The sequence below is a fragment of the Neodiprion fabricii genome, chromosome 2 (assembly GCF_021155785.1).
Source record: "Neodiprion fabricii isolate iyNeoFabr1 chromosome 2, iyNeoFabr1.1, whole genome shotgun sequence".
In the NCBI taxonomy this organism is placed as follows: Eukaryota; Metazoa; Arthropoda; class Insecta; order Hymenoptera; family Diprionidae; genus Neodiprion; species Neodiprion fabricii.
Genome location: NC_060240.1, coordinates 1,639,894 through 1,665,662, shown reverse-complemented (window position 1 = coordinate 1,665,662; position 25,769 = coordinate 1,639,894). Strand labels below are relative to the sequence as shown.

The 25,769-nt window shown below is 39.8% G+C and overlaps 3 protein-coding genes across 5 annotated transcripts in view; 1 reads left to right on the top strand and 2 right to left on the bottom strand.

Annotated features, from left to right (window-relative positions):
• The first annotated feature begins 253 nt into the window (after positions 1 to 253).
• LOC124174728 lies at positions 254 to 5,123 on the top strand. 2 transcript variants are annotated; one of them, XM_046554149.1, is made up of 7 exons: positions 254 to 607; positions 1,149 to 1,339; positions 1,684 to 1,881; positions 1,963 to 2,286; positions 2,496 to 2,942; positions 4,158 to 4,312; positions 4,393 to 5,123. In XM_046554149.1, exons 1-7 carry the CDS (start codon positions 430 to 432, stop codon positions 4,622 to 4,624), a joined length of 1,725 nt encoding a protein of 574 aa, XP_046410105.1. In that variant the 5' UTR covers positions 254 to 429; the 3' UTR covers positions 4,625 to 5,123. The 2 variants fall into 2 exon arrangements, with proteins under 2 accessions (XP_046410105.1, XP_046410104.1); XM_046554148.1 differs by having other exon boundaries at positions 256 to 607; positions 1,149 to 1,378.
• On the bottom strand, positions 4,551 to 7,900 carry LOC124174729. The gene is made up of 3 exons (XM_046554150.1): positions 7,664 to 7,900; positions 5,793 to 6,151; positions 4,551 to 5,615 (listed from the first exon to the last, which is right to left on the bottom strand). The coding sequence occupies exons 1-3, from the start codon at positions 7,676 to 7,678 to the stop codon at positions 5,357 to 5,359; spliced, it is 633 nt and encodes a 210-aa protein (XP_046410106.1). The 5' UTR covers positions 7,679 to 7,900; the 3' UTR covers positions 4,551 to 5,356.
• Positions 7,901 to 13,738: 5,838 nt separating this feature from the next.
• Positions 13,739 to 25,769, bottom strand: part of LOC124175283 — a 51,845-nt gene continuing 39,814 nt past the window's right edge. For both annotated transcript variants that reach the window (XM_046555357.1, XM_046555358.1), the window contains exons 5-6: positions 17,748 to 18,087; positions 13,739 to 16,644 (exon numbers count right to left, since the gene is read on the bottom strand). In XM_046555357.1, coding sequence (XP_046411313.1) covers positions 16,513 to 16,644; positions 17,748 to 18,087 — 472 coding nt within the window. In that variant the 3' untranslated portion in view covers positions 13,739 to 16,512. The remainder of the gene's footprint in view (positions 16,645 to 17,747; positions 18,088 to 25,769) is intronic.

The following is a 25,769-nucleotide window of genomic DNA, read 5'->3' as shown; positions in this document are numbered from 1 at the left end:
TTCGTTATCACTCTTGAAATTTTATCCGAGAACTTCAGATTTGCTTCAGATTCCGACCTAAACGATAATATTACTTAATAAGAAAACAATTTTTCTTTTTTCTTTGCACGGATTCTAATTTTTTTAGATCTAAAGAAATATCTTTAGGGTTGGCAGTGCTGTGACGGCTCGCTTCAGGCACCTCGCTGGTTTAGTGGAGTTGCGCGGCAATTTGCCGCGTGGCGACGCTACGCGCGAACCCGCTTGATACTTTGATCGGCCATTTTGTTGACCTTCGATTAGATTGCCGTTGCAGCGAGTACGCCGTTCGCCATTGCGATGTGCTAGGGAGTTGGGTCCGGGACTAGGCGACGACGGTGTACTATCGCGTCTCAACCTAACCAGAGTTTTTAGTTATTTCGTTTTACGATTTTGGGTATTTTGCAAAGAATGAATCGGGGCAGTTTCGAACTCAGCCGAATCGTCAAGAGCGAAAAATCGGGATCGCCGAAAAGAGAGGAAATACTGCATCTGCAGCTCACGCCGACGGGTAAAATCAGTCACGCCAAGACTCGCGTCTACACGCAACGATACAGAAAAGCATGGGAACAGATGCCCGACTTCAAAGGTACGAACGATCCTCACGTCGCAAATCGCTGTGTACTCCTTGTAGATACATCATATTCTAGTTACATCGTCTAGCCCCCTCTTGCCCAAGCCTGCATTGGCTGTGTTCGAAAATTCGCCGGATCTATTATGATTGAGCAGATAGGAAACGGATACAATATATTTTCATTCCATTTTTCATTCATTTCAAATGATCCACAGCGCAGCAAGGATATCCGGCGCACAGACTCGAAACTATAACAGTACAAACGATGCCCTTTTGGTTTTTTGTTACGATTTTTTAGAGTTCTTCTTAATCAGACCTCTGTGGACTAACAATAAATGAGAGAGACATAAAATGAAACATTTTTCTTTTCTCAGAATTTCCTTTTTCTACACTATGAAGACTGGTTATCAGTACTTTTTTTTAACGAAAATGTAAATAAACTAATTCAGATGAAATTTCATTATCCACTAATTGAAAAGCTCGTTCAATATGTCAGATGTATTCTCACTATGAATGTTACTGGTACCTGTAAGTTTGTTTTTCTTTGATTCTTTAGGGTGGTTGACGGCTGTACCAGATCAACCCACCCGGGCATATTGCACCTATTGCAAAAAGAATCTTCATGCCCATCGTCTATCGCTGCTGAAGCATACTTGTACCATGAAACATCAGAGGGGTGCTATGGTGCACCAGAAAGAAGCAATGGCTAAAGATGAGACTGCAAAAGTGAAAAACTCTACAGCCAAGGTTCGGCTCCAAAAAAAACTGTCTCGCCAGGTTTACGAGGTATACGAGACCCACCTTAAGCACGAGATAAGAACTCTTCTGTCAGGACTCTTGACTATCAGCTACTTTTTTAAAAGCGATCGGTTGCATGTATGTGGCAAGATCGTGAAGATCGAAGAAGCATGTAGTTACGTTTTTTCAACACGTGCAGAAATGTTTTACTTAATTGCCACATGTTAAGTAATTTCAATTTCATTTAGTAGCTCATGATTGGGCAATGACTTTGAAGATGTTCTTCAGATGCTGTAACAGCAATTGTCAGAATTAATTAACGTCTTACTACCATTTGATATGTCCGTTGACAGCATGGCAGGAATTTCAAGATAGAGGAAGCAACAACAGAGGACGATGATGAGGATATAGAGTATGTCATCGAACGGCTCGACGATGACCTGGAAATGACCGAACTCGACCCAAAGAACATGGACACGGAAGTGGAGCACGAGGAAGTGGAGGAAAACGAGAACCAATCGGTACCTAAGAAAATGAAAATGGAAGTAGAAGTGAGTCTTATCCTAAGTGTACGGAATTCAAGAGTATTTCGCCATTTTAAATTCTTAACCATCCGATTACCTGATTCACAGGAGAACAGCCGCCCTGACGCCCTTGCAGAGGCCATGGCTCACGTGCACGGCGAGTTCCTGGACGAGAACGGAGATCCGATTAATGTAGAGTTGGAAATGGTCGTTGAGTCGGCAGATCCATGTGCCGAGGAGGTTGAATCCCGCGTCGTTTCGGCTCGATCTAATAGAAACAATGGTGACGGCGATGATATGACTGTAGAATCTTTGACAGTAAACAATGATCCAACGCACTACGTCCATGATCAGAGCAAAGAGACCGATCACGACACTGAAAACCCAAATAATGATCCAATCGGAAACATTTCGAGCTCTAAATCTTCACTGGTGAGAGAATTATTTATATACTGATTACGTTGTTTATTCAAAACCCAGCAGAATCCCGTTACGAAATACTTTTTCAATCATTGAATTTCGTCTAACACTGTTGCTTGTAGTTAAGCCCCCAATCAGTAACTTATATTCTTTGAACTAGTTGGATTATCCATAATTCGTAATAAACCCGCGGCCATTGCGGTCGGCCCTTAATTGAACAGGCTGGCGAATGGAGTGACGTTGAAAGCGACGAATCAGAGCACCCGGACATTGGATATGTGCATAATTCGTCTACTACTTCGCCTCCAGCTTTGCATGTCCGCAAAGAGTGTGTGACAAAACCATCAACTGGGCTGACAGTGTCCGAATCTGCAGCATCTATTACCAGTGGGACGGCGGTGCCACTGTCGAAGAAGACGGTGACGCTCACTCCCGGTGGCAAGACTGTGATTCTGGACGCTTCAGCAGCGACGTCCTACGCTGCCGGATCTCGCTATGTAATAAGCACTGCCAAAGGGCAAGCTTCGGCCGTCGTTGTTGGCGATAAAAAAAAACGAGTGCCGGAGCCTGTCGAGCAGAATAAAATCGGGCAACATCAGCAAAATTCCGCTCCATCCACGCCCCCAACGTGTTCCGTATCAGGCGGCACTCAGACCGGTCCTAAGAAGGTAAGTTACTTCTTAGATTTCTCCGTTCCTCCGTCAAGTTGGGGATTTTATTTGGTTTGGAATGACGTTGATTTGCCGTAAATAAAAATAAAAAGATCATCATATGTTCCAACGGATTTCTATTACGAATTCCAAACTCTGGCCTCGTTGAAAAGCTAACAAGTTACACTGACAAGGAGAGTATAATAGAGGCTTAATGTCGCGAATCGGATTGTCCTTGCACAGGGTGAACTTTTGTTTCGTCATACAAAACATAGCCACCAAAGGATTTAATGATGTCTCAATTTTGAAATTCCCGAAAATAACCTTTTTCGAAATTTCTACGTTGTTGAGGCAGTACTGAAAATTTTTTTCAGCTCAGTCCGTACGGTGCATGAGTTATTTTTTAGTGAAAAAGTGCAAGAATCTCGGAAAATAATGAAATCTGCAAAAAAGGCTGTTTTCTGAACCGCCCTACTCCACGTACTCTAAGCGCAACCCGCCCGAAAATCCAAAACTTTCAAATCGCTATATCTCAGCAACCAAGGCCCGTTGGATTGAAAATCAAGAACCTCGTCAAATCAGGGATCTTTACCTTTCACCACATGCAAGGACAACCCGATTCGCGACATTAAGCCTCTATACTCTCCTTGTGAAATCAGAAGTTACAATAGAATGGTTCTTTCTACGTGTTGACCCTGAAAATATTTTATGTCTGTCTTACCGGGAAATTCAATATCAAGAATTAAAGAATTCCGAAATGGGTCCCGGTCCCTGGTATCTGGCAATAAACAGCGATAATCGTTGATCGCCGTATAGCCAGCCGTACAACACGCAATGTTACTATCAACCTTATCGCGATATGCGTTCATACACGGGGGTAATGACCTTTGTCGTCATGAAGAGCTAGATAACGTAATGATTACCGACCTATGACCGAGTCTCGACGATTCTGACATTCCGGGGCATTGAATACCGAGCCGAGATACAGTAGCGGCTGGTTGATCATTCGTGCGAGTCGATTGAAAGGTCGTTCTAACGTTAAACCGCACAATCATGAGCGAAGAAAATCAGGGTGCGGACGAAGCAGTTTGTGACCAGGTTGTACTCGTAATAATCAAATAATCACTCTTTGTCGATGTTATTCATCATTATCACTTCGAATCTCGGTATTGGCGTATAAATTTAGCACTGCGATTGTAATCTGCAGTATCAGAAATGTGCTAACTATTCCAGCACATCATATTGAAGCCTGTGACTCCGTTGGTGCAAACTAAAAAACCATGTATATCAACCCACGTATTGGACACCAGCAAGGGCCTACCGGTCGGCGGGCTGCAGATCAGTCTCTATAAATTGATGGACGGCCGCTGGACGTTTGTGAATGAGAGGTGAGGCAGAAATTAAGTTGAAATACGATATCGCTGTGCAGTCTTATCGCATTACTTCAATGTTACGTTCGTTTTCGCAGCAACACGTCGGTGGACGGTCGGTGCGCCGACCTCGTAGATATTTCGAAGTACAGCTTCACAGCTGGCCGTTACAAGCTTCACTTCGACGTTGACAAGTACTTTACACTACGGAGAATCGAGACCATGTATCCTTTCATCGAGATCGTTTTCGATGTCAAAAACCCCACTGAACACTACCACGTGCCTCTCTTGATGAGTCCCTTCGGTTACACAACATACCGGGGAACGTAATCGACGCTGTTTCCATTCCTCAGGTTTGAGCGAGCGAAACGAGTGTTAAAGACCTTTTCCAGCGTATACATATGTCCTTGTATTATATCCGTGTATGGTGTTCCATATTTAACTTGCGTTTATATTAACGGTATTTCTCGAATTAACTACTCCGAAACAGCTGCAACATATTTTTATCTGTACAAACTTTACCCCGTGTCACCTTAATTAACTGCAATAGTGTAAATATAGTTTATAACACGTTTTTAGGTAAACGTACTTTGTGGAAAGGTGTCTTAAAATTATTAATCCCCGTGTTTAGTTTACGTAATGTAACAAAGAAATATGTATAAAAATCGGTGGTTAATACGGAACTTACAACAATAATGTTAAGACTATGAGAAATGTTTCTATTGAATCTGTAGTATAATTATCCACTGATGTGTTATCTTAGTAATTGTTTGTGTATAGTCTAAACACCTGCGTTATCAATAAATTGAGTGATGACACCGATTGATAATTGTCGTTTCAGTCACTGCCAGTAATCCGTATTAAATGAGATTATTTTCTTCCTTTTTTTTAAATATTGTAAGTATGTATTTACAAAAATGATACATTGCAGTAGAAAAAGAAGGTTAAACGTTCCAATAGGAAATCATATTGCTGATATCTTTCAAAAAGGATAGTATAGACAACGTTACAGCTCAGTCCCCTTTGTACTTTAAAGTGTCGAATGTAGACTCTGTGAGGAAATCACCGGGTTGACGGCGGCAGGTACTCGTTGCTAGCTTTAGCCGCCGGAGCCGGAGTACTTGGTGGTGGCAAGTAATCCTTGCTCTGAACCTTAGCTAAAGTTGGCGGCAGGTATTCTCTATCCGCCGACTTTCCCTTGTCCCCAAGCGCCGATCGTACCGACCCCGTTAACCCGGGAAGCGCCGACGACTGTTTCCATCGCCCCGGGTCCGTTCCAAACGTGAAACTCGACCTGGCTCCGTTCTCGTCCGCGGTGTACCTGAAATGCAAGTACGTAAATTGTGGGTGAGTAAAAGTAGGAAAAAGAATGGAATGCAATGTAGAAAATGTGTATTGTGTGAATTTCTATCGATATACATGCAGCAATGCTTGGAATATTTTGACATTGCAGGGTGAAGAAGCTGTTCGGATGATTTGCCGAAATCGAATCACTCACCTGACGTCAATGGCGAGGCCTTCGGGGCTGGAGTACGAGTAGCGGCCCTGAACTACGGTGACGAGTTCGTCGCCGACTTTCTTAAGCTTTCCGACTTCCTCACGCTGGACTCCGTCAGCGGTTTCGAAGCTGAACGAGTACTCGCCGTCTCCCAAGTTCGGCCGATTTGTTTGCTTCAGTATTTCGGCGTACGTTTTTACGGGACCCTCGCGCGGTGGCTCCAATTTAAATCCACCAGCCCCTTGGGCGAAAAGCGGTGCGTGAACATTCGGCGAGAGCTTCTCGGCCGTCGACAGTAACCCCGTGTTCAAGAGGAGACAGCCGACAAGTAGCAAGAGCCGGGCGATCGGCGATGCAGCCTTAATTGACCAGTAATGGAAGAAAAATTTTCTAATTTATTTCGTACGAAATTTCTCGCCTTCTTGCAAAGGTGCCTAATTGGTGTAGTGAATTTTGCTTCTTCGCCTACGCGCATGCCCCGGGGCGAAGAGGCGGGGGCGTGCAAGATTCACTGTATTTTAAAAAGGTGTTAGCACCCGATGGTCTTTCCGCGATTTGGCAACTCGTCGAATGACGATTTATGAATAATTTCAACGCGATGTGAATAACGCTATTCATCATTATCCGCGTCGACACGGGGACGGTGATGAAAAGAGCGTGTTAGTTCTGACATTATTTTCGAACGTCCAGCTGGGGGGTCCACTTTAAAAGCGTCGATGAAGGATTACATTCCGTTATCTGTAATTCATTGATCCTCTAGCAGGTGTAGAAGTTATATTACGAACACGCGGCCTTCTCGGTCTTTGATGATGTTTGTAGCGCCGATCCGTGGTTTCACAATCCAGCATTGGAGCATTATACATGCGGCTGTTGCTTGGAACAGCGGTGGTACATACGAGATGTGGGAGAATTGATTTCATCAACGAGTTATAACCGCGGAGTTCGCGAGTTCAGGTATCGAATCGACCCGAAGTATGCAGGTGCTCGTCTTATTCAACGCATTGGCAAACTGTCTTATCTATGGAAAATGAAAGGCCTCTACCTCCGCCGGTGTGTATTATACGAATGTTACACGTACGGTGGGACAATATGTTAGTTACCTTACAAGTTACGTAATCAGAAGCTGGCAATCTCGTGTCGTATGAGATCCTGCAGTGTCAAGTAAGAGCATACCAAGCCTGCATGATCAAGTATCTTTGCGACGCACGTGTCCGACCGAAAGGACAATGGTTTGTACTATCATCCGCAATGAAGGATGCTACACCCGATTCGCTTGGAATCTTACATTTCGCATTCACGACTTGTAGGACTTCGATTTCTCTGTGTATTTCTAACTTACGTACCTCGTTAAAAATTTCAACATTTGGACTCGTACGAGTAGGTATACATATAACAAGTATATTATTGGTTTCATTTTTAATTAACACCTGAAGCGACACAGTTTTTTCCGACCTCACGTAACTATGCGTCAAAATAATCGCACAAGGAGATTAGAAAGTAGGCATTGACGAGTTTAAGACCATTTGCATCATAAGTTTTTTCGCCCCTTAGGAGTGCGAATTACGGGGGCTACGTGAGAGGCAATTACGCAAGCTGAATACACAGTTCAAACGCTTAACTCGTAGACAAAGTAATTGCTAAGCTGTTCTCGCCATTATCTAGTTCGAAGTCTAATGCTGCTCGATACATGACGTTTGCTAGTAATGGTTTTAGAACAAAAATTCAACTTGAAGCGCGTCAAAAGCCGCCATATTGATTTCGGAGAAGGATTGTTAAATTTTTTCCCAGATATTCAGCTAAGCTACTATATTTTTAAAGGTGAATTATTTCATTTTGATCATTAATATTGCATCCTTACAAAGTTAACGTACCGCGTGAAGATTCATCCTTGGGATCCTGAGAGCTGCGGTATTCCGTTTTTGAGTATCAGAAATCGAATCGTATGCCACCGATTCAGTTTTAGACCGGATTAATCAATATCAAGAATTTCACCGCGAAGCACTGATGTTCCAGACTTATCGAAAATGTTGCAAACTACCCGATTGCAAACTCATAGTCCGAAACGGGCGCCGTTTGGACGATCCGCGAGTTGAAAGCGAGATGAAGACGACACGGTCCGCGATTATTGAGTCTTATATAGGTGTCCACTGTCCACGGTATAAGTCCCTTCCCCTTCCCAAGTTTTGCTTTAGAGATGTACCCATGTAGTAAAGTCTCACAAACGCACCTTGCGAAAGGTCTCAATGAATTTCTTCCTTCTCTTTCTCCACCTGTCCCGAGATTGTTTTTTTTCTTTACTCAAAACCAAAATCGGTCAATTCACAGCTCTTCGCAGCCTCATCCAGATTGGGAAAGAAACCTCGGTTTCAATGCTCGAATGTAGGTACTTCAGAAGTCCCCTTTCTCTTCAGCGCTATCACATCCCTTCCTTGATCCCTTTACGGTCAACGATTATTATTATTATCATCATATTTTGGACATCAGTTTCGATTACGTGATATGTGGTTGTAATTATTCTAATTAACGTCAATCTTGTTATTTGTTTCAAACTCGTAAATGCGAAATTTGCCCCGCAGCGTTTATTCCCCGAGTTGGTCCATCTGAGGATTTTAGGGAAGCAAACTTTGAGTAACAGAAGTTCACCGACAGAAAGACCGTCTTTCAACGGTGATGTTAAGGCGAGAGAATTCCTTAGAAGAAGAAAAAGAAAAGGCAAGAGTTGAATATAAATGCGTGTGCGATGTAGACCGCCCGCACGAATCCGTGAAGGATCTCCTCCTCCTCCTCCTCCTCCATCTGCAGCTGTCGAGATTTAGAGTGTTGTGTAAATATTACAGTTTCATCGTTTGTAGCCTGAGTGAAGTATTTCGAATTATGCCACACTGGTGAACCCTTCCAATATAAGGTTACATATGTTCAATATTTGTCGACGCAATACATAATAATATATCCTGAAATAGAAACTTTGGTCTCCATTTACACAGATCCTCTCATTATCGGCCGGAATTCGGTTTCTTCTTCAGTGTTACAAATTTTATTCATTTTTTCTTTGCGATTTGCAGTATGTCGCATCGTGCACTATCCGCGTATCTACACAATTGCCAATTACGAATGAAGGAGGGAGCCGTTCCTTGACTTTTCCACACCTACAACACCCGATCGGTTTTCTCCGTTTGACGTTTCTTATTTATCGTCCTCGGTGCATCAAGCAACGCGCAAAGGTCAACGTCGTTGTCATCGCGTAACGGACCTTTTCAGGGCAAGAATCTATCTCGGTACATACATATGCACGATGATCGTTGATACCATCTTTCAAGACTCTCCCGCAGAGCATCGAATGGAGTTAATATAGCATCCCGTACGAGAAAAATGCCGGGTATTCGAAAGATCTGGAAAAAGATACGGGCAACAAAAATTCGGCAGCCGTAGAAGAAGTCGTTGCAGTAATATCGAGGACGTCTGGAATCAAACGCTTATAACTCGCTGGTAATTCATCCTTTTTCCACACATCGAATACAGATTATTTTCACTCAAGAATGATCGGAATTCCTGTGCAATTACCGCACCTCTCGAGGCATTTCCGTGTAATTGAGTCCTCCGCGGTGGGAGGAGGGATTGATAAACAGGTGCGAATACCTTGGGAGTTCCGAATTCTGATGTCATTGTAGGCATTGGCCATTGAAGATCGAGTAAACACGTGTGATACTCCAGGCCATTCTGCAGCCTTGCCTGCTTTGGTACAAGTGCTGGTAGAAATCTCGCGGTTTATGGACGTGCGAACAAGGATCGATCCATTCGGCCCACAGTGTTTTTGTCACGCATTTCAGGCATGCATATGTATAGGTATACATGTAATACGTATATAACTAGATACTTAGTTGATTTATTTATCAACCTGTCGTTAACTATTACCGAACTCTAGTGATTTCAACTGCGGGGAATTGAGGAAAAAAAACTCGACATGCGGCAACGATTCGCGTGATGATTTGCTGGCATTCTCTCCTTAATAAGAGAGAAAAAGTAGATAACAAACAAGTACGAGATAACAGAATTGAACGTTTGCGATATCCGCTACTTTTCTAATACTCGTTTCTTTTTATTTTCGTACCAATCTACCGAATAACTCGGTTACATCCACCGGTAACGTTCATTTTTGAAAATCGAGAAATCATCTTCGCATAATCGACGCATTGTTATTTAAATTATTTGGTCACTGCGTTTCATGCAGGATCGCGCAATATGATACTAACGTACCTACCTAATTTGAAATAGACGTAGGAGGGCGAGCAGTGCGAGGGAATTCGGTGACAGTTTAACAACATATTGCCCAACATTCATTAGAACATTTCAGAGACCGTCTGCGTATATCTCGGTTTCGCGTTGAAATTTCTTTTTTAGAACAACCATTGGAGAAGGGGCGAAATTTCTGAAGTAGCAACCCATCGTATGCGTACTTCAGTTTGCCGATATAATTATTGCCCCAGGTTTCTATACCGGTTTAATGCTTATAACGTATCTTCCATGCTGCATGTAAGTTGAATTACACACCCGTCACTGATATATAGAATTGAATAACTCAGTCACACGTAATACCTGTACGTTATGATAAACTGTTAAATCTAACGTTGTGCCGTAAATTCGAAAGTTTGCATAACGAGCCTCACTTTTTCCCATTCATTTGCATTTTTCACATTGCATTCGTTTGTTCGTTTATGCCATTTTTCGCACGTGTCTTAAGTTATATACCGCGTTCACGGCTATTGAAATTCAAGAGGATTACGGATTTGGTTTCAATAAAAGAAGTAAAATTTAACAAGACATTTAATAGTTTCATTATTGTTACTTTTATTTATTTATTTTTTTTTTTCATCTTCTTTTAGTTCTTTTAATATATCTCTGAAGCTCAGCAGGTTCAACAGTTATTATTAGTATCGTGGTTTGGACGCAGTTGGAAGAAATTCGTGCGTATGGTGTGTGATATAATATCTACTATTTTTATAAGTGTGTACGCATGATTGTATTTACATACGTCCCTAAGTAATATGCGTACATAATAATAATAATGATAATAACAATAATAATAATAATAATACGGCAATGTATTTTCGAAATATTTTTATGACTATGACTGTTACTATTATTAATAATATTATTATTATCATCATCATCGCCATCGTCGTTAATATCACGAAAATATATACCTATGTATAATATATCTCATCGCATGCATTTAAAATCAACTAACATTCAATTAAATATTAACCGTCGAATTACAAAACGGTATAATGATTTAAGTGTAGTATAATGTTACGAATGTCACGTGGGTGTGTAAAATCAATATTATTTATAATCATGACGGAATAAAATACGCGCGATTTTAAGCACGGCTTTTTAGCACGCCGCGCCGCGTAGAGTCGAGGAATCATATTTACTAATCATAATGAAAACCAATCACGTAGATACAGAATTAATTAATATCGTAAATGGTGGATATAATACAATTCTATCGTTTTACGAGTTGTTGGCTAATTCGACAAATTATACTGTTAATATTAATTTCCATCGTGTCAACGCAGGTGGGTTCGATTTCTTCGGGTGTTGTTTTTTCTTCTTCTTCTTCTTTTTCTTCTTTTATCTTCATCTTCACCTTCCATCATTTTTTCCCCCGTTTGCAAATTTTATACCATCTAATCGGGTTGTAACAAAAACTATATACGCGTTATTATATAATATAATACAATCAATATATATTAAAAATATTGTATTGTACGTACACGAGTATGCGAGTCCTGCACCGATTGTATGGCACAGCAAGTATTATATACGTATAGGTATGTAATTTATAGCGTGCAGATGGTACTAAACTTTCTATTATAATACATATATTCATTCGTTTAATCATTTGATTTTCCGTACTCCACATGCGGTTAATTATTTTCATTTTTCCAAATTTTCCTCATATCCCGCAAGTCGTCATCTCTCTACGTAGTCAAAATATCGCGAATTTATTTGATATTGGATAGCAGAATTATATTATATCTAAATTATATCTATATGTTTACATTACACCTAATTGACTCTAAAATAAATTTTATACAAAATGTTTCATTAGTCATTTCTCAAAGTTTACTATACACGTCGTTGATTAAATTGGTTTATTAATATTTTTTGAAAAAATTTAACTTTAATTTAATATTAAGCCCGCGTGCAGCATATTCGAATCCAAATTTCGTGAGGTTGGCGATTCTCTTTTCCCATAAATTAATACATGGAACGTAGTTTGGCTACGAGCCTAAATTACACGACGATAAGAAAGAATAAAAAAAGCAATGATACATCCGGCGTTTCAGATTTTGCAATTACAGATTTATTTTCAAGTGAAGACGCTAAAAAATCACTGGTAAAAAATTATTGCTGAAAAGGAACGGCCCTAATTAATAACACGCTTAAGATAAAACACTTGTTGTAGGACTTTGTTACTCCGAGATTCTTTCCTTTTTATCTATTTTTTCAATACGTGCGGATAAAGTAAAGACAGCATAGAAGTGTAGTATAGAATATCGTGTTTAAATACTTAAATAATTTGTATACTTTATTAGGTATATTATTTATAACAGATTAAAAACAGAAATAAATTTTAAAAAGAATAATCTGCGTGGCGTACGTCGATAAAACTATTTGGATAACATTTTTTTTATCTTCTTTCTACAGAAGAGAAACGATGAAAGAATTATGTAAGAAAATTAATGATAATGATGATAAGAAAAAAACGAAAAAAAAACACCCTTTTTGTCCTCATACTCTGCACTATACAATAAAAATAAATATATATGTAGTAGTATCTAAGAAGACATGCAGTCGTACAACAGCTACATTACACATGTATACATGTACACATAATACATGAAATGAAATTGACACGAAGCAATTGTTGAATTTGTTTTTTTCTTTGAGAAACTTCTTGTGTCATTAATAATTCAATCGCATCCGGGGTATAATAATATGTACACATGTTATGCATTCAATATGCCTTTGTTTAACAATAATTTGTGCATGGGCAGCAGTATCGATAGTATAATTATATAGGGATTGAATAGACGTACAATAATAATAATAAAAATATTATTGTTATTATTATTATTGTTGTTGTTGTTGTTGTTGTTGTTGCTATTAGTGCACGGACTAAAAACAATAACAAAAAATAGAACCGAATTAAAGTATATAATGTATATATATATATATATAATGTTATATACATACATATATATACTATGTGTTTTATTTATACATTTATAATTATTTACAAATAATAACAACGATAGCAGTAATAATAACAATAATAATAATAATAATAATAATAATAATAATAATAATAATAATAATAATAATAATAATAATAATAATAATAATGTAAAAGGTTTGTGTTAGCTATATTTTCATTACCATCAATTTCACGCAAAATTTTGGTGGATGATAGAAACGGATTTAAAAAAAACACAGAAATGTGTGTGTATGTGTGTGTGTGTGTGTGTGTGTGTGTGTATATATACATAAAAGTACACATGCATTATACGCGCGAATACTTGTATTACGATAGCCCCTAAATGTGTACAATTAATCGTTAGGTATTCGTAAAAATTATTCGCGACGAAAACATAATTCTATGTTCATCGTCGACTCGCAGCTGCGGGTATAATATAGGTACAATTATTCTTCTCGTAATAATAATAATAATAATAATAATAATAATAAAAATAAAATATACCTAGTAATATAATATTCACTTATATTCATATGAAAATTTTTATTCAGTTGTTATATAAGCATAAAAGCTGTAGCTACCACTCTGTATCTACAATTTATTATATATAATATATATAATATATGTAATATATATATATATATATTACCCTTGTCATTTCAATTTTATTCATTTTGATCTTATCAAATAGTTTCTGTTTTAATATTTTCGTTACATTCATCGCTTTCTTATCGAAATATTTTTCTTTTTTTTTTCCTCCATACGCTTCGACTTTTTGCTTCCCGCGACACGTCTCTTTATTATGCGCTGCAATCGTCGCGTCTCTCTTTTTTTCTGGTCCGAATCATTGTTACAAATTATTATTATTATTAATATTGTTGTTGTTGCTGTTATTATTATCGTTACGTACATCTTTTCAATTTTCTTTCGACTACTTTTTTTTTCAGCTCGCATTTTCTCGGGCCCGTATCATATATCGAATCGCAACAATAAGAAGGAAATAAATATCACGCTGACTTGTTTTACAAAATATGTATAATACTAGATAATATCACGATAAAGCGCAGAATCTTAAATATTAATTCTAATGGATATTTAGATTCTAGGATGATCTGATGCCTGCTCCTGTACACCGTTACTGCGTGATTGTAAATAATGAAAAAAATAAAGAAATCTAAATATGTATATAATTCGGAGGATAGAAACGATAATACCAAATACGCGTTACTCGGTTTGTAATTGGCAGAAAATCTTCGCCGCAGTAATCTTGAAATTATTTATGATAAAAATTTGTTACACGATAAAATTGTCGTAATCTCTCTTGTAAATTCATCGAGACCTTGGTAAAGCTGTAAAAAAAAAGCAGTAAAGTATAGGTAAAAGCAATATATATATATAAATATAATAATAATAACGCAATGCAATTGTGATGCGCGAAATACGGGGAAGGGATGAAAGAAAAATAAGAAAATTTAAACGGTATTGTAAATAGACTCGTTATTGTATAATAATTATAATAGATTCATTAACAATAATGATAATAATAATAATAATAATAATAGTAATAATAATAAACAAACATTTGTCATAAACTTAAAGTATATAAGTGTATACAATTAATAGGATATGCAGCGTGTCAGCAGTTCTGCCTGCGGATTAATTTTTCCGACTTTTAATATATCTCTATTTTCGTCTCTATACTTATTCGCTTCACAGTTCGCTTTTGTGAAGCGTGTACAGATGATTTGTCAAAACTGAATTAAAAAGGCCCGTAACTTGACGACGATATCAACTTGGCGTATGATTTTTTTTTTTTTTTTTCTTCTCTCTTTAAATTATATTTCTCACCGACTATTTTTATCGTTATCGATAACTATGCGATACGGAATTTCAAGCGGAATATGTCTGCTAATCGTTTTCGATCGGTTACCGAATTTCGACAGAGCTCTGTAAAACATTGGTCCTCTAACACCGGAACCCGAACACAACAATTACTCGTCGTCATGTACCGCAGTAATTTTTCGAGGATCGTTGCTTATCGAAAATTCGGGAGTGAATTGATTGAATTATTCAAATCATCTCTCTCTCTCTCTCTCTTTCTCGCTCTCTCGCTCTCCTCTTTTCGTCTGGCGTAATTGGATTATTTTTCAACTTAGGCAATGCAGACCGGGAAAAACGATGCTGGGATTGAGTTATGCAGAGAGGTTCTCCTCTATTGCCATTATCGTAATTGGATTACACGGACGAGTCTCGTCAAGCCTGTCGCCATCGCTAATTCCGCAACACTGACCTGTCCTGATTTCATTGTTTAATCCAATTATCAAAGGATCGGTAATCAACTTATGCATATACGTATAATAGTACGAGTTTACTTCAAAACCTTTCCATCGTGCAGCGTCTGGATAAACAACAGATTTTACGATCTGGCGTACAGGGTGCAGCCAGGCGTTATTCAACCGTATAAATGGCAATTTTTCACATATAGCATTCCTTGAATTCAGAGGCTAATGAAGGGATCGTGACTTTCGTAAGATGGAAATTTCGACTCGGTCCACCTTAGGGTTCTTTACACCGCATCACCGGATTATAAAGACTGCGTCATTATTTTTTCCTTCCCTTGTCATTTTTATCCATATACCGGAGTTATTTATAGATGGTTGCGCACAGACTCAGGGCGGAGGGATCAAAATTATACGGAACTTGGACAATTATCGATGTTGATATTATTTTACAGAACCGGCGATTGTTTTTTTTTTTTTTGTATTTTTCATTTTTTGTTCACTTTTTCATGCGACTTTGAACAGATGTTTTGGGAACGATATCGTATTCCGTTGATTATTGAAAGTTTCAGCATCGCTGTAGGATTGTCGTCTTTTTCTCTTGTTCGCGAACAATCCAACAAGTTGAATTTCAGAAACAAATTTCTCAATATTGGATTATAAAAGAAATCTGTGCTGTTACGTTATGAAAATCCGAAGATAAACAGGGATATTTCTTACAGCTAATGCCTCCTTAAGCTCGAGGACTTTTTGCCCAAATAGAAGAAAGTAAAATGGGTGCAAAACTATTCTTCCAGATTCCTCGTTAAAATTGTATATACAGGCATGTATGTATAATATGTATTATGTAAAGCATATATCGAAGCCCAGTCGAGAAAGATCGATCGGAGAGGGTTGCCCGCGCATGAGAGACGAGACGATGCGGGAAATGTCGGCGTGTACCGAGCCTCATCTGCAGGTAGGTGGATATACGTGTAACAATGTCGGTGCGCCGGTGTCGAGATAACGGACAGAGATATACAGAAAAGAGTCGAGAGCCGGACGTGAGCCGACGTGATTTTCATTATCGAATCGAGTTCCATCGTCGTATTCGCTTTATTCCTCGTCCTCGTCCTCGTCGTCGTCGTTGGCCGTGCGTAACTCTTCTCCTCCTTCATCCTCCTCCTCTTCCTCCTCCTTCCTACTGCAGCACGCAGCATTTACACTTGGGTTTCTTTTTCAGGGTGACATGCTCGACCTGCGACGCATCCCCGGGACCCTGGGCCGTAACTCGACCCACCTCAACCGTCGCCGCGTTGACGCTTGTCGCCACCTGCAAAGATCAGTTGATTTAGTTGCGCATCGATTTTGAAGTACACTGTACGATTCGTAGAGAACTTGATTATAAGGTGACCAGCTATAAATTTAATACAGTTTAAAAATCGACGTTACTTCTTGATAAAATTAAGTTCATATTATATCGAGAACGTTATTTTTGAGGGAGAAATGTATGGGCGTCGTAAAGATGTTTTTACATACGTGACCCAATTCATTCTTCTGATATCTAATGTCCTTCGATGAACAGTTCCTTATCGTTTGAATGTAGGGCTTTGAATTGAAACAAAACATCGTGCGAGTAGTTATGAACAATTGTCTAAATTATATATAAAACAGAAGGATTCACTATTTTTCAAATAACTTGGTTGAAATATGTGTTTTCCAATTCTGCACATACGTACGATGAGGAATGAATGATTCATCGAAGGATATAATGAGGCATCGAACGGATAAATTGGGCAATTGGTGTGGAAAAATCATTATGATACAATTTTTTTTTTTTTTTGTAATGAACTTTGATTAAGAAATGAGTCGATTTTGGACTGTAAGAATATGTTTTTTTTAAAAGTAGTCATACTGGTCCCCTTAAACAGTGCGACAGAATATACAATTTTCAATTTTGAATACGATAATTTTACTCCTAGATGAAAAAAAAAAAAAAAAATATGATTCCAAAAGATCACGGTATATTAATTTTCTTAAAAACTGTTCGACATCTTGAACACGCACCAGTCAGCATATCCGCAATTTTGAACGTTCCAATTTCAGTTTCGAATTTTTGAATACGACCGTTGACCGAGTAACGATGAAACATTTCGAAAAGTGTTATAAAAAAGCTGTAGGAATGGTTAATTCAAAAAAGGGGTTAGAAAAAAAAGACGCCGTAGCGATTTTATATTACATATTGTTACATTACATTTTTATAAATAGGTGACCATTAATAATTTATCAAATAACTGTAATTTATGTTACGAATAACTAATTTATTAAATTACCTCCATAGTATATTGTAAGTATAAGTGTACGTATATTAGGATATTTTATTGTTAGTCCAAGAGAGAAGATAAAAAATTAAATAAATCATGGTAAAAAAGATACCTTCTTGTGCGCGGCATTCTGATTGTTCGAGTTCGGAGCAGATCCCTTATTCGGCGTGACATGGGCAGCATTCCCGTTCCCCTGATTGAGCCTCGGAGAGGTTTGCTGATTGGCGACGGTCGAGTTCAGAATCGTGTTCGCACCCGAGTCGAGGTCACCGTTGGCAGCCGGAGCAGCCGCCGAAACAGGGGTCGTGGTCTCGACTCCGGGAAGTGCCGGTGCGTTCTGTCCAGGAGTCGGAGTGATCGGTTTCCCGCCTTTGATGAGCTCGACGATCTCGTCGGCCTCCCTCGAGAGGTCGCCGTCCGGCCTGAAAGGGTTGTCCCAGCCGCTGTCGGTGCTGGAAGACACGAAAAACGAGGATCCCCGTGAAAATTACATGGTATTAACGATCTGGAGCTAAGTAAAAAACAGGTCAAATATGCAAGGCTGCTGACGTTGCACAGGAAAATATGTTCGCTCTCCATTGATCGTTGTCCAAGGTCTAATTGGCTCGTTGCGCGTTAATTGGAGACACCGAGGGGACGCCGACGATGTTGTGCCGAACTCAACGCCAGGTTTCGAATTCACGCTCGGGTCTGTTCGTTTTTTTTTTTCCTTTTTTTTTATTAACACTAACTAGTACGAGGGACCATTCAAGTATTAGCTATTTCGAGAAACGTTATCAAATATTACCCAATAGCAGTAGGCATTACACGCAAGCGTTAGCTAACATTAACGTATATTATTTATAAAGTACTATCTATATTTTGTTGAAAAACTGAAGTTTTAATTTCGAAAATATTATTACACCAACACAAGAGCGTATTTTTTTGCCTGAGAATAATAACAAATGATATACTTCAAAAAGAGGCGGTCAATAATGCATGCATTGCTCGATAATAATATCTTGATAAATATAACGTTTATTTCATGCGTTTAAGATGAAAGACAACCCATGATGTATTTAATACTCAATATTTAATAAGGTAGGAAGAAATTGATCAGGATGTGACTATGAATGGCGTTTCCGACATTCCCAGGTAACGAATCGATTTTCCAATAAACTGACAAAAAGCGATATGTAACGTTAAAAAACAGTAGTGGGCAAAGCAAGCAAACGTTACAAATCGTCATCGCTATGGATGGGAGTGAAAAAAAGCGCTAGCTATTATACTTGAATGGCCCCCAAGAAGAACCTCGAACTGTTTTTAGTCTGATTTACATTATTTAATCCTTTCGGCACAGTGTTCCAAACATTTCGAGTTATAGTTCGTTATAGTTGATTTTCGATCAACATTTGTCACGGATCCGACGGTCAGTAGTGGAGCGACTGGCTAATATAAAGTATCTTCAATGTTACGAAACTCTTACGCCACGCGGTCAAATTGGACTGTATCCAACTGGCAAAGCTTCCAGCACGCATCACGATTGTAACTCAATCCTTGGATATCAACATCTTGTGGCAAATTTTTTTTTTTTTTGCCTTTAGTTTTTAACGGTATTCCCGCCTCTCGCGTCACCTCGTTCGCAGCTGCGTTTTACAATTTTTCATGTGCACGGTGATGTGCTCTCTCTCTCTCTCTTTTACTCTTTCTGGGTTGCCAATCTTTAGCCAAGTCGTTTCGCAAGTGAAATTTTTTAAAGGATCAACTGATTTGAGTATACATAGATCTGTATCAAACACTAGTTGCACCGTAACTGCTCGCAGCTGGTACTACTGTACAACACTTTGTGCCAAAAAGGGTCGTTAAAAAGCGCTTATTCCAGTGAGCCAAGAGGAAAACGGGCTCTTGCTGTTCGTAAGAAGTTGAAACTAGTGGTAACAGCCAGGAATGTAACAATAATGATGTTAGACGTGTTGGAAACATTTGTTTTATCTACTTTGTCGAGAATGTGAGACACCAAGAAGACAGAATTATGTATCAAATGATTCTCCGATATAGAAGCAGTATAATTTGATTTTAAAGCTGCAAGTTGAATGATAAATGATTACAATATGACCCATGAAACTGGTTGAATTGATCAGGATGACGTTTGGATCGTTATCGTAACGATGAGTGTTTAGAAAAACTCGTTATTTTGAAACTTTAAGAAGATTACCTAAAATTTAGGAAACAGTTGATGTAAAGCATGAACAAACTCAGATTTTGTTAATTCGACTTATTGAGTTATTCTAAAGGTGCGAGATAGCAATTTTTGTCTCAACGTTTCGATATAGTAACGTAACTAACTTCAGCCACCTTCGATTTGAAAGTATAAAACCATCACAAAGTCAGCGATCCTGACTATCCTACGAATGTCATTTTACAATAACGTGCTCTGTGTGTATTTGCGTTGCGAAGCCATCAGTTTTTATTACACGTCTCCGCAGATCAGACCATCGCTACTTTACACTCGGGCTTCGGGGACTGCGTGAACAACCCGTTCAGATTCGCGACACGAAAAGTAGGTTAATCGCATCAAGCGTAAAGTAAACATCGCAGAACCGAAGGGTTCCGACTCTGCAAGACTGCATTGCTCGGTTGTAATAATATCTACCTGTCATTGTGATCGTCCCACCCCTTGGGTATCTTGAGCACATAATAGACGTGGCCGCCATGAGTAGCCGTAGTTTTCATTTCGGGTTAAACGAATGATATGTGACGGAGGGATCAGCAATGTAGATTGTGACTGTAGGGTTGATTAAAGGATAACTGGGGTAATAACCCCGTAAACGTGTCTTCGCTGCATATCAAGATGACCAGAAAACCGCACCCCGATAGTAGATAGTGCAGGATTTTATTGAAGAAGCGAATTGAGAAGATGCATTATCATCCTCATCATCGTCATCATCATCTACAACGTAGGAACGGACCATCAGCAGCAGAATCGTGGAGTCAGAGTTCGTTAACGTTACAACAACTCGGTGTCGAGACGTTATTTTGGGATTCCGGCTGTACCGAAACACCAAAGAAAAACAACAGCACGCATAAACAGGAGTCGAGAATGCACAGGTGTAGAAGTTAATCACACTCAAGCAACTCCCGAGAGAATTGGATGTACGAAGTACTTTCAAATTGCGAAGTCAAAAAACGCGGCACGATGCTACGGGTGTACCAACACAAGATAGTACCAACATCTGCCTGCAATGGTACCTCTGCGTTCGCTCCAAACCGATAGTACAGGTATACTCTTGACTCTTGACACGTGAATTAAAACGAATTAGTGCAAGGAAAGTCAATCGACCGAAGTGATTCTCCGCGACACCGTAAATTATTGTCCGAATGGTTCTAAGGCACGACGAAGGTGTTCCCTTATCGGACAGATGCGCACTTGATGCCAACTCGCGTACGAACTGGACTCCGTCGCGCCGATGCGCCGTTGCGTGGGCTTGGGGATGGACGGAGTTCCTCCTCTGTCCTCGGTTCCTCGCCGATATTCTATTCCTAACTCACTGGTTCCCCTTCTCCTCATTCGCCCCCACCGTGACGCAGCATCAGCTTCGGCTCGTCGCAACGTCGCGACGCTCGATTGGAACGTCCCAAATTCGAGAAAAAGTTTCGATCAGCGATGTGACCGTTTGAAAATCGGGACGTTCAAAAGCTTTGGAACCCTTCCGACCTTCCGAAGACCTCGTGAGTGGATTGGGAATTGGAAACGTTAACTCATCGACACCCTGAAAACCCCTCGTCCCGTATGTGGTGCCGGAGGACGCGAGTAGTCCAGGTCGAGGTCAGGCCATTCGTTTCACCGTTTCTCGAACAACTAGAGCCTTGCTTATATTAATATACCACAAGTGCGTGGGCCAGGCACATGAACAGCGCAAATTCCGAACGAACGAACGGTTATACGAGACTGGCTGGAAAATGACTCACGCGAATACAGTACATTAGGTATAGGTATAAGTGGTGGGCAGGGTATGATCTGGCTTTTTGTTAGTTAACTCATCGCCGTGTTTATACTTGTTTACCAACTCTCCTGCGCCGAACGTCCGCTATGCCAATTGGTAACGGATTTCAGACACGACGTCTTGGAAGCTTTTCATTCACGAACGTGAAGTTGGTAACGTTAACACAACGAAACATCAGATAAACCTTCGTTGTTATAAAATTTTAGAACGACTTCCAAGAAGTTGACTTTCCAAATTACGACCATGTTTTCTTTATTATGGTTTACTAAATTTCAGAGAATTCTAAAGGTCCCAAGTAACGATGTTTCCTAAACAAGCATTGTCACAGTAACGTCCCTAACTTCATCCTCATTTTCATTCAATGATAATGATCACGAGTCGTATAGCACCATTTCGATTCTAGTGTTCGAGATCGGGAAAGAACGCCAATCACTAAACTGTATAAAGAATACGCATTCGAGTTTACGAAGCTGCTATCGAATTCGTCGAATAACGTCGACTCCGAAATTGTCAGAGACTATTGATTCCCTGCAGAGACTCGGGCGTTCCTGATAAGAGGCGACTGTATTCAGTTCTGATTGTTACCGGTGTAACTGGGTTCCAGAGTTTCATAATCCGGAAGTCTCAGCTCACAGCTGCATTTGTCGTGAGGAAAAGTGTTCGCGTTATTGTTACACTGACATCGTCGAGAAGACGTCGATGAGAAGCGCGGCTGTAAAGCGACAGGAAGTTCGTGAAAGAAGATTGACGCGACGAGTCGATTTCGATGGGGTTATCTGTTGTTCCCGACGTCGTCGTTGGGTTGCTGATGGTTACGCAACCGCTGGGTGCGGATGTTGACACAGGCCGCGAGCCCGACCTTGCCGTCGTATAATTATCATCGCCGGGGCTCTTTGCTTCCGGGATAATCAGCTGGAGCTGTCGTTGTGGCGCCGGAAAGTAAAGTAAAGTAAAGTAAAGTAAAGTAAAGTAAAGAGAACCGCGAGACGCGCCACGTTAAGTCAGGAATAAAATTGGAGTAAAAAATATGATGGTAAAAAGACAAAGTCGAAATCGTGTAAACGAATTCTCATCACCGTTGTTGACTTTGGCGAAGGTTCAAACGGTGTCTAGTCGATTTGTATATTGATTTAGTACCCGTCCGAGCGCAAAAATCCGAGCGCGGTAGCAATCGAGGTTCGGAATGCAGCTCATCGCAACAACAGCAGCAGCAGCAGCAGCAGCAGCATCGATACCTACTCGAACATCGTTACCCATCGGTAATATAAGTACTTCGGATCAATTAGGTCATCGCGCGGCATGAATACTCAATCAGAGACAACGCGGCGTAAGTAAGTTACATACAATCGAGGTTGAACCACCAAAGGCACGTTCGATTCGCTGAATCTAGTTCATCAGAGATTGACTGCATTGCACGCGGTGCTCGATCGCCGGGGTACCGAATTAACTGTAGTCCAACAGCGCGGTTCTCTGTACAGACAGTCGCCCACGCCAATAGCTGTCTTTGGCTTGGCGTTCAAGGGGTTATATCCAGTCAGAAGTTTTCAAAAAACGTTCTCCCGATCATTATTTTGACAGATAAAAAATATCAGAGTGAACTTCAATGTTACCCCAATATGAATATAAATTTTGTATTCCAAAAGTCTTCCTACTGGAACAGTGAGGTCGAAACACGCGTTGTAAGGACTGTAACTGGACACTGTAAGAGCCAACAACGCGTGTTTGGACTCATCTTGTCTGGTCGGATAAGGATCGAACACAATTCAATGTCACATGAAGTCTCAGAGCCATCATACAGCTTTCCGAATCATTGACCATCGCCGCAACACGAAATTCCTGACAGTGCCTAAGAGGATTTAAGTCACTGACTCGGAAGACAGGTAAGTATTATAAGTATCGGCGATGTGGGTTCTTAACTGCATGAAGAAAAACTGCGCGGTTCACTGACTGATCAACTCTCTCTCGGTCGAAATGTACGTGCCAGGCATCAACACCGAATCACTCAATCATGTGACCTGAGCCAAGATACCGATGTGTAATTTGCTATCCGACTGGTTTGTTGCACGGACATGCGGTAACCGCGTGAATTTATGCAAGGTATGGTTTGTCACCGATACAACCCGCACTACTGTTAACAACAAAAACAACAACAACACAACAAGAGCAACTTATCGCGGACATACGTCAGATAGTTAGTTTCAGTCTTCACGGTAAATAACCGTTGAAAATTCTCTCCCGAATCTCGTCTCTGGTAAAACTCTTGTCAATGTGAGATAATTTCGAAGTATTCATCAGCAGCGCGTGAAATACTTCTTTTCATCTCAAACCGCATTTCCAGTATATAAGTATAACGAAGCTTGGATATACAGGTATACAATGTACACATCCTAACAGCGAACGAGAAGAACAATAAAATTCACAACTTTCGAAACGGAATATCTTTGACCGACAGGTTCTTCAGCTTCACGGTATCACTTTTATCTCAACACCTGCACAATACAGACCCAATAGTTGTTGAAAACTGGTACCAGGTATCCTGTATCAATGTCGCAACGTGTAAATCCAACTATGATTGGTTATCCCTTGAAATGAATTTGCTCCTATTCATCCACAACTTTTAACGATGTATAAATGACGGGTCAGTGACACGATGAAATGTTCGGATATCAATGAAGCTGTGCATATCCTGCATGCGGGACAATGGCTCGAGATGAGAAGAGGTAGGTAATGACGACTGGATATCATTATTTTGTCATTTTGTTTTTTCTAAACTTCAGAACGCGGCGCAGATAGCTTTACCGTTACAGTATCACCGCGCGACTGCAACTGCAGGCAGTACGAAACCTTCGCATCGAGGTGGTGCTACCACTGATGCTGTTGTTCGTCCACCTGGCGCCCTCGCACCTAAAACCGTCCCATGATGCACGGCAGTGGGTGCTCTGCTGCTGCATCGATCCCGAGAAATTTGTTTCCCGCTTCACCCTGGCATCCCGAGAGTCTCTCGAAATATTGTTTTTAATCCGATAGCTATTAAAGTAAGTCTACCAGTTATTGACACGTTTGGAACCAATTAATGACCCTTTTATTTTCCATAATTATAAATCTACGACACAAATTGTGAATTTCCAATTTCCAGAGGGTTAGACACTACAAATTTATTTATTTTTTTTGCTAATATTAGAACCAAGGATCAAACGGATACAACCAAAAAAGATCGATCATTGGGACAGGGTTAATAACTGGTACATTTACCTTATCGATGTACGGATATTTTACGCTCATCGCAAACTTTCTCTCTGTATATGTTTTGCTCTTTTCTTCCATATAATCGCCGGGGAACAATACGATATACATATAATTTCAAGTCGTGGACGCAGAGTATCTTGTTGTGTATATATATATATATACACGTGAGTACGCGATATCATTTGACATTTAACCACAATGCGAGAAACTCGCGTTTTACAAACGTGTAGGTATATAGGTAGGTGTATACCTCGGACATACACGACCGCAATTTATTTTTTCCGATGTAGGATACACTTCTCGGTTTATGTTGCGGTCCAAAGAGGGAAACCCGGTGTCCCATATATATATGTATACATATACATGTTTGTATTGCGTAAAGGCGAGAATAACCGGAAACTATAATACCCTATTTCCGACTATACTTTTCTCTTCTTCGCTATTATTACGTATGGATGTTCATATTTCCACACAAGGTGGAAATTTTCTTCACTTCCAGCGGTTTATGATTCTTCAAAATCACCCTATTCCGTTTACCCTCCTGACACGCCATTCGAAAAAATCCCTCATCGAGTTAATCTATACGTAACACATGTGCGATCCATCATATAATTCTCATTATACCGTTTTTCCAAACATAGTTAAGAAGACGTGAAATAAAAAAAAAAATAAATAAAAAAATGTCAAGCGACAAGATTGATTTTCAGGTTACACAAATCACGCTTGATTTCATTTTAAAAGAGTATCGCAAACTATTTTGAAACGGAAGAATTGCCCTTCGGGTAAATTTTCCGCGGGTTATTTAATCAATGTTCCTGTTCGCATGAAAAATTTGCACCTAATTAGTAAAACACGTAGCGCCTACAGCGTTATTTCTGTCACCACCTACACTTATACTTCTATAA

Excerpts from the sequence above, each read along its gene's own strand:
- LOC124174728 (XM_046554148.1), top strand. The coding sequence starts at position 430 with ATGAATCGGGGCAGTTTCGAACTCAGCCGAATCGTCAAGAGCGAAAAA. Across the intron at positions 1,882-1,962 it reads AAATGAAAATGGAAGTAGAA|GAGAACAGCCGCCCTGACGC; the intron begins GTGAGTCTTATC and ends CCTGATTCACAG. Across the intron at positions 4,313-4,392 it reads TGGACGTTTGTGAATGAGAG|CAACACGTCGGTGGACGGTC; the intron begins GTGAGGCAGAAA and ends TCGTTTTCGCAG.
- LOC124174729 (XM_046554150.1), bottom strand. Across the intron at positions 5,616-5,792 it reads GGCCTCGCCATTGACGTCAG|GTACACCGCGGACGAGAACG; the intron begins GTGAGTGATTCG and ends CTTGCATTTCAG.